Source organism: Telopea speciosissima, chromosome 6, assembly GCF_018873765.1.
Source record: "Telopea speciosissima isolate NSW1024214 ecotype Mountain lineage chromosome 6, Tspe_v1, whole genome shotgun sequence".
In the NCBI taxonomy this organism is placed as follows: Eukaryota; Viridiplantae; Streptophyta; class Magnoliopsida; order Proteales; family Proteaceae; genus Telopea; species Telopea speciosissima.
In genome coordinates this window covers 22,897,886-22,907,427 of record NC_057921.1, presented here as the reverse complement: position 1 = coordinate 22,907,427, position 9,542 = coordinate 22,897,886, and the positions used below count along the sequence as shown (strand labels likewise).

The 9,542-nt window shown below is 40.2% G+C and overlaps 1 protein-coding gene across 1 annotated transcript; it reads left to right on the top strand.

Annotated features, from left to right (window-relative positions):
* Positions 1-7,635: 7,635 nt before the first annotated feature.
* LOC122665524 (protein FAR1-RELATED SEQUENCE 5-like) lies at positions 7,636-8,782 on the top strand. Its single transcript, XM_043861674.1, has 2 exons — positions 7,636-7,972; positions 8,091-8,782. The coding sequence occupies exons 1-2, from the start codon at positions 7,636-7,638 to the stop codon at positions 8,780-8,782; spliced, it is 1,029 nt and encodes a 342-aa protein (XP_043717609.1).
* Positions 8,783-9,542: the final 760 nt, after the last annotated feature.

The window sequence follows — 9,542 nt, the reverse complement described above, 5'->3', positions numbered from 1 at the left end:
AAACCGGTCATGGTCCAGCTCGGTTTTAACTAAAACTAGAGCCATTGTCCTCTTTACTTTCTGAAACCCAGTATTCTGAATTCCGGCGATTTTTCGAAGAAGAAGAAGAGGGATGGAGGAAGATCGAAGAAGAAGAAGATGAGTTCGAATTGAGGTTGTAGCAGTGGGGAATACTTTCGTCCATGTGAAGCTCCTTGTTTCCTTTTTCTTAATTTTCTCTTATGCTCAAATTGCACAAGACAGGAGAAGCAGAGGCAGCACCGGTGAATACTTTCGTCCAAACTATGAAGAACCAAAGAGGTTCTTTCTTTTGTTCTTGGCCACCCCATGCTGTTGAGCATGCAGGGGTTAGACATCTGGGGTTGGATTCCAGACTTGACTACATAAACAACGTACCCCCTCCCCCCCTCCATCAACTCGAAAGATTTTGAAATGCTTCTCGAATTGGTGTTGAACAAACTTCCTAACAATAATAACCGTTGTAAAACCCAGATCAGATGTGGAGGAAACAACCAAGTAGGTGCAAAGGATTATCAAATTTCTGAAACAAATGATGGCCAGGACTTTATAGGTCTCTCAGTGTATCTTCCATCATGGTTGTGGTAGCGCCAGTGTCAGTTCACCTCACCATTTTGAGTCTTATACTCTTGGTCCATCTATTATAGCAGTTGTTGCCAAAGCACAAAGGATATCATCAGCCTGGTAATGAATAGTTTAATCGTCTTCACCATTTGAAGGAATATGATTTGGGTTTTTTGTTTTTTCTTTTAAGCAGTTTCGTTAGTATACGGAGTTGGGTTGTCTCCATTACTTTTAACTTTTTCCCTTTTTCCTTAGCCCTCTTGATTAGAGCTTTCTCCTCTGGTTTTATTGTCTGAGGGAAACCTCTGTTGCTGAAGTAAAACCAGTACCCCCTATGTTTTCACGATTTGCAGAGAAGGAAGCTTGAGATTCACGGTTTGGAGGCGAGAGGAAGAAGACCCATTTAACGATTTGCAGAGAACGAAGCTCGAATATGAGAGGAAGAAGACGATGGGAGTCAATACAAAAAGGGAAGAAAAGAAATCTTCTAAACAGGGGATAAAACATAGGGGTGGTTTTACTTTTTCCCTCGACAATAAAATCAGAGGAGAAAGCTCTAATCAAGATGATGAGAGGAAGAAGACGATGGGAGTCGATTGCAGAACCCTTTTCTCCATCGGTGAATCTCACATTTTGAACTTAGGGTTTTGTTTTGTTTTGTTTTGAGTTCTGGTTTGGTCGGTTTCGGTCCAACTGAGTGGTCGGTCTTGGTTTATCACATCAAATCGTATTTTAAAAGCACTTTTGCCTTTTAACTCAAGGGTAATATAGTCTTTTCATAAGCAAGAGAGAAAGACATGCTTTCAATAGATATTAAAAAAAGTAATTTTGTCTTTACAAATATTTTTTTTTAACAGTGTTACATATTGATAGCAACTTTATAAAGTAGGGGAAAGAAAAGATATTTTTCAAAACTTAAGTACTGAATTGATATTAGGCAAACTTAGAGGGGAGGGGGATGATATTTTCCCTTTTTTTTTAATTTATTTAACCCACTCACTCTTTCTTTTTTAATCCCCACACTTTCATGTTCTTCATTCTTCTCCTGCGAACATGGGAATGGGGTGGGGCGAGGGGAACTACAAGGAATGCTGGAGTGGGGTGGGGCAGAACGGGGTATAGAGGCGGGATTTATGATGGTGCTGATTTTGATGCTGAAAGGGTTTCTACGTTAATCTTAAAATCTGTAAACTACACATCATTGCTCAGATCCCTTGCAGCTTCTACAAGAATTTGGGCAGGAAAGAAAATTTTCCTTGTTCAGTTGTTTAGACGATGTGTTGGTTGAGGATGTCAAAAGGGTGTTGCTATGGATAGAAATCCTTCAAACTGGACATAAGGGAAGTCGGATTTTGGTCACAACCGGAAGTGACAAGGTTGCGAAGAAATTGGGCACACCTGAACCTTTGTTGTTGCAGCCTCTGGATAAGAAAGCTCGCTGGTTTGTGTGGAAGTTTGGCATTTTGGAAAAGCGGGGAAGATCCAACTTTGAAGGATGAAATCTGATATGAATACCACAGGAGACACTTCAGCAACCAATGATAGGAACTAGTTGAACGAGGAAAAAAGACGAGAGGAAGAAGGAAGAGAGAAGGGAGACTGACAGGGGGAGAGAGAGAACATAGATAATTCTTCAATATTCCTTCTGCAGTAATCATTACAAGGGCTGGTCGCAGCGGACAAGCAGTTTCGTTAAGCGCGACAGTAAATGCAACATTTCAATCTGGGCCGTTTATTTAATTTGAACGAAATCTTCACTTAATTGTGTTGACTGCACAATTATATGGAAACCGGGATCGACCTCGCAGTGCAGGTTATGAGAAACCGGTTAAGACCTCCTATTGGCGGTTAAGATCTGTTAACCGGTTATGACTTACCCTTTACTGGTTCTACTTCCAAAAATACCCCTTTTCAAAATCTTCCAAAACACCGTAGAACGAGAATGCTTGTCCTCACCGGCGTTTCCCCATTTTTCTGATTCTCACCGGCGTCGGTAGAGATGGAGATATTTCGGTAGCAATTTTGGTACTATTTGCTGTTCTCTTTCTCTCTCTCTATATATTACAGTCTCTTTCCCTCTGTTTTTGTGGTTTTAGGGTTTTTTTCTTTTTTTGTGTTGTTTTAGGGTTTTTTGGTGCTAAATTTTACCCATCTTGGGTTCATAGAAGAGAGAAGATAGGCTGACATAGGGGTTTAGCAGCAGGATTTCTATGATCGGAAGTAGTCTGACGGATTTGTGAATGTTTTGTTATCCCAATCCTTCACCCCAGGTAATTCCTAAACCTCACCTTTTATTTATCTCATCCATTTAAGTCCTGAATCATATAGAAACTATGTGTCTTAACCAATAATGTATTATCGTTTGAGGTAGTTCCTAATAGGGTTTTCCTTGTGAGGTAGTTTCATTGCCCACAATGTACAACCCTTTCTTTCCTTTTCAGCCATTAGGAAATGGGGTTCTATTCATGCCGTCTTTTGTCAACAAATCAATCAGTATCAGTGCAAAAGAATACAAAGTAGCAATTTCATGCTTAGTTACAAATAAGGACATCTACTAAAACAGAAATTTCCATGAAGATAGTTAGAGTACCCATTAATGAGTTTCAGTCTCAATTCTGAATCCTACCCTACACCTGAAGCCATTCACATATTCAAGATGTCCATACAAAATCCAACAACAACTCATCATAACCCATTCCATGTAAGAGTATCAAAAACGCATCTGTCTCTACTCTGTTCCTTACAGCAGAGGAAGTTAAGAAAAACAGGAAAAAAAAAAAAGGAAATTAGATTGAACTTGAGTTTTTGTAGAGTATGGAGAAAAAGCACTTTGTCGGTTAGTACATGTACATGTAAGAGGGCTAGGTAGAAAGAGTAATGAAGAACTTATTATTGACCTCCAAAATTGGACATGGATTTCTTCTTCTCATTAGAAGCATTGTAAGAAACTTCATGGCCTTCACTTCACCTTGTAGAGCCAATATATAGAGAACTATTTCTTCAAAAAGCTTGTCCATCCCAAGTGTGTCTAATCTAGGGATGATACTCTGCAACAATTTTGTCCTCATCTCTATACCAATCTTCTCCTCATCAACCTAATATGCACAAGCATGCTCTTCTGAAGCTTTGCCCTTACGTTTCTTTGCTTCCTTTGAAGCTTTTTGTCCTCATCTTTTTTAGGAATGTCTTCTGCTTTGGAGGAAGACATTAGAGGAATGGTGAGTTAATGACCATCTTCAAATTATTGATGTGCTGTCTTCTATCTTATGTCACACCCCAAATCACCCCCTGGGAGGATTAGGTAGGTGACCCGAATTACATAACGACAATCCGCCAAATCCCACGGATCTAGAAGCAGCTAATACACTCACGGACACACATCCAAAGCATTATCACAAATAATATCAGAGTGTTACAGATAATCTACAATTATAAGAAGAAAGAGAAAGCGTAGCAATACGGGAAATGATTGTGATATATATATACATAAGTAAAGTTGTTCCATTTCCCCCATACAACCCACAAACTGAACAGTAAAAGCTGACCTATACATAACCGGAAACAAAGTAAATATATACAGGGCGAGATAACTCAACCCCAAAAAGAAAAGAAGATACTAAAATAGGAAACAAGAACGGGGATAAACTCTTGACAAAATAAAAAAGGAGTTCCCAAGACAAAAAGCATCAAGAGCACCCTTAACGAGTCTTCATCAATAACCATTGAGAACGCTCGCATCATCGGCACGACCTCCGTCGGGGCCCATACCAATATCATCATAACCACAAGGGTTCTCCTCCTCGTAATGAGCCTCCACGCCACAGTGACATCTATTTGCACAATCATCTAATAGAAAGAAAAACATATATAACAGAGTGTGAGCTCCACTGAGCCTGTGAGTAAAACATATCATCATGCATGCATATGCAACCACAATCCACATGATCCTACATGATATGCAAGTCCAGATTATTTATTAACCACCTATCAATACAACTAAGGCAGGTCAGTGCTACTACAATCCCCAATACATGTATCCCTGGTGTGGGCTTGGTTACCCTTTCCCGCGATACACCCATTGAGTTGTCGGAGGGAACCAGTCGGCCCCAGCATCTCCCTACCTAGGTCAGTCCAACCGGCCCTCTTTGATTAGACTTGTGAGGTAACCGACTTAATATCAATTCACCCTTTCGGTGCTTCCTGGCATGTAGCTCGAGGATAAACTTTGTTTAGCATATGGCCATAATTCACCTATTGGTGCCTCCCAAGCATGTTGCTCAAGGCTTCCCAGCTTATAGCTCGAGGCATCCCAGCATATAGCCGAGGCTTCCTGGCAAAAACGCCCGAGGTTTTACGATAGTCCTCACAGTCATCCAATACCTTAACCCCTGTTGGCAAGGGCGCGTAGCACTGTTGATGAATCTCTAACCCCATGTCTATATGACATCGTATGAGTCAGGCGGTGTCAACCGTATCCTATACTACGGGCTACCACAAGCCTCATTTCCAAGCCGACTATGGCATCTAGTCTATCAATCACAATCATCATGATATATTCAAGCAGAGTTGATCAACAGTCACAGAATCTGTAATAATTGTGAAATTTGCAATTTACTAAGTAACACAACATTATAATTATGGAATTTATTGCCGGCACAATAATAATTATGTTACACATACATACACTTCAACATTTCACTCACCTGGGTTTGGTTCTAGGAATTCAGTTGTAGTTTCAGTTCCGACTGCAGTCTGGCAGTAGGCCTTGAGCGCGGGATCAAACCCTAAGTATAAATCAGAAATATGTTATTGAATATTCCAAACTATTTTTGGATGCCCTAGGGTTGATCTAGGCTCACTGGTTTGACTCAATGCACAATTGGACATCACTTGGAATTCTCTGGGCCTTGCACTGGGCCTTAGGCCTAAGTCTCGGTGCATCATCCAGAGAATGTGGTCTAGGGGCAGAATGGTCGTTCACACCTGCAGTACATGGTTCAAGGTCATAATAGCCTCACAACATTGATCCCAATTCAGTAGTGTTGCAGGACCAACTCAGACAGGGTTTCCAAGCCCTTCAGGGCCCACTTGGGTACCCAAGGTATCCATAATTATGGATAGGTGTGTTTTGGTCATTTATCACCTCCTTACACTGTTTACATTCCATGGGTGGAGGTCCTCAAAGTAGATCAGCAAAATTGTCACTTTTTATTCTCTGGGTAATGTCTCTGGGTGATGTCTGTATCGCCCAGTGCATCGCCTAGAGCCTGTTTAACACGTGAATAGGCTCCAATTCCTAGGTTCTGCACCATGCGCAGTGCCTTGATCATTCCCCCATGCATGTTACGTCATCATGGACCCCCTAGGGTGTAGTTTGCACTGGTCTTCATGGATTTTTACCTAGGCCCACCACTTGGCTGCCAGGAGCTGCCCAGACAGCCCAGTGAATAGTAACCCAGCATAGCTTCAGCTGCAGACCATGGATTTGGTTGCATACAAGGGTTGTTTCACATGTAATAAGGTAATCTAAGGCTGTTGCAACTCATGGCTAGGCTGCATGCAGCCAGGGCACACAGATCTGAGCCCAGACTGCCTGTTCTTGATGTAACAGTGCAGTGCAGTCTGGCACAAGCTTGGGTTTCGGTCTCAGGTGCAGAGCAACCACCAAAACATCATAAAAAGCTCAGATCCTCCATGCATCATGTTTACATGTTGGATCTGAGGTGGTTCATGGCAGCCCCTAGTTGTTCTGGGCTGCCAATGGCCAGAAATGCTTAAAAAATGCTAGAGATTCATGGAGAAGAACAGTAGCAGTAGCACAATAGCAGGAATAGGTTTAGCGTTATACCTGAACTAAGATGAGAATGGCTGCTGGAGCAGATTTGATGCAAGGTGAGCTCTTCCCCTTTTTCTCCTTCTCTTTCCTTCTTCTTCTCTTTCTCTTTTCTCTCTTTTCTTTCTTCTTCTTCTCTCCACGATTTCAATAGTAACTAGAGCTCTAAAATGAGCCTAAGACCCTCTATTTATAGACCAGCCTCCTACTGAGGCCTGTTTGGCTGCCTAAGCCCCTTTTGAGAATGTGTTTTTAAACTGATTCTCAGCCATTCTAGGTACTCAGGTGGGGTCCATAGGGATCCAAGGGTATGAGGTGGTCCCCCAGACTCCCTTCAACCTATGGAGGGTGCCCATGTCCAATATGGGTGGTCCCCACACATCTGTATATTAAAATAATACATTTGTCCACTCTGGGCGATGTCTCTGGGTGATGTCTGCATTGCCTAGAGATTACAGTAAGGCTGTTTCTCTTTGGGCTTGCACAAGGGTTTGACACAGGGTTAGGGCCTTGCACCCACATGCCACTCAAGGCCTTTTGCACCTATTTTCAGGTGTGGGACCCACATTCATGGAGAGGAGAGAGAGTACCTGGAGTCCAAGCAGTACATCATGCTGTGGGCAGTGCAACTACAAGGATCTGCAATCCATCTTCTGATAGGTATGTAGGAGGACATCCTTGGGGGTTCTTCATTAAATTCAATCACTGGGGTGATACTCCACAGTGTGCTTGGATGCCATGTCAGGGGTTCCTATCCTTTAATTAAAATTCTAGCCAGTCAGGAGCAGGTTTGACATCCTATGCAGTTGGGAATATGGGTGAGGCAACATGATCTTGTGCAGTATCCATGGATATGTGTTTTGGAGAAGAAAAAGAGATGAAGAGATATAGAGATATAATGTTGATTGTTGATTATAGTTTTTGGATCACATGTCAACATGCATGATAGATGATACATGTTGAGTACTTTACATTTTAAGTTAAAACCTAGAAAGATGATAGCATTAAATGTACACTAATTTTGTTTATATGTTTAAATGGGATATAAATATGAGATTACCATCCGTTATATAATATCATATATTATTATGAATTTTAGGGTGAAAATTATGTGATAATAACTTCATTATTTAAATACATTCTGTCCTAATTTAGATATGTTTTCCTCATGTTCCTACACATGGTAATACTATTGCAATATTATATAAGATTGTGGGATAATGGACTTGAATGAATTAGTGGATAAGTACAATGATTTTATTGATGGGAAAAATTATGTGTCGGATAGAAACGAAACTGGGTCAAGTGATGTATTAAATGATGACAGTCTTATTGACACTGACAATACACTAAATGGAGTGGGTCATGATGGTAGTAGTACAGATGATGAAGACTGGAATAATTCTGAAAGTGAAGATAGTGATGATTACATTACATGTTTTGACAATGATTCAATGGATGAGGTTAATGAGGAAGAAGTTGTGGATTTGACTTTAGATGAGGAACAGAATTTTACAGTAATAATTACTAATGTTAATGACTTGGAACCTACTATTGGTATGGTATTTTCGACTGATGATGAGGCATATCACCATAATAACAGTTATGCTAAGGAGATGGGGTTTTCAGTTCGGAAATACAGGGTGGATCACTTAAAAGTTTGATAAACATGTAGTTGGTAGATACTATGTCTGTTCAAATCAGGGTGAGAAAATACCAGACAAACGGAGAAAGGTAGATTACCAGCAACGTGTGACAAAGAAAACTAAGTGTGGGGCTTTAATGAAGATCAAGAGTAGTAATGGGGTGTGGGTGGTGGATAAATTTGAAAAGGAGCACAACCATATATTAGTGGACAGGAATGAGTCTTTCAGACTTAGATCACATCAGAAAAGGCATAGAAGTACAGTTGATTCTCATCAAATAATGAGAGTTGTAAAAGAATTTGCTGGTATAAATGATGAATTTTGTTCAAATATACTCAGGACAAAGCGAAGAAATTGCATTGGATTAGACTGTGAACAAGCAATTAACTATTTGGAGAGTAAAATGGCATTAGATCTAGGGTTTTTTTATGATGTCCGTGTCAATGCAGAGGAACAAATAATTGGGATTTTTTGGGTGGATAGTAGAGCACGAGAACTATACAAGACTTTTGGTGATGTAATTGTCTTTGACACGGCATATAAAAAAAGCAAGTATAAGTTTTCATTTGCTCCTTTTACTAGTGTTAATCACCACATGCAGTGTACATTTTTTGGTTGTGGACTAATAGCTGATGAGACAAAGGAATTATTTATATGGCTATTCAGGACATGGCTTCGAGCGATGCAAAATATGCAGCCAAACGCAATCTTTACAGATTAAGACCCAGGAATAATGAGAGCAATCAAGATTGAGTTGCCATTAACTGTCCATCGCCTTTGTAGATGGCATTTGGAGAAACACAAGATACAACACATAAGAGCACTGTATAAGAAATATCCTAATTTGAATGCAGTTTACAGGAGATGTATTTATGGTTGTAATACACCAGATGAATTTGAGGAGCGTTGGGAGAGCATGGTAAATAGATTTAATTTATAAGATCATCGATGGCTAAAGAAACAGTTTAGAATACATCAACATTAGGTGCCTTGTTACTTTCGTAACACCTTTTTTGCTGGAATGAGTATGACACAGAGGGGAGAGTCAATGAATATGTATTTTAAGGGTTTCTTCACATCAGCAACACCTCTAAATGAATTTGTTACTCAATATGAACAGGTTGTGAACAGAAGAAGAGAAACATAAGCTAAGGAAGATGCTATCTGCATCATCTCATCCCCTGCTTGTGCTACAGATCACATAATCGAGCAACAAGCCGCTTTTATTTATACTCATAAGGTGTTCAAGGTATTCTCTGAAGAGTGGTACGCTGGTTTTGGTCTACATGCAAATCAGTATGATGATGAAATTATAGAGAAGAGGTACAAGGTCTTTAAGATGGATGGGGTTTGAGAGAATGATGTGCGTTATGTGTTGGATAATCAACAAACTGATATCGCAATTCTTTGAAGCAACTTGTTCAATACGAAAGGTATACTGTGTAGACATATACTTAAGATAAATGTCATAACAGACAGAT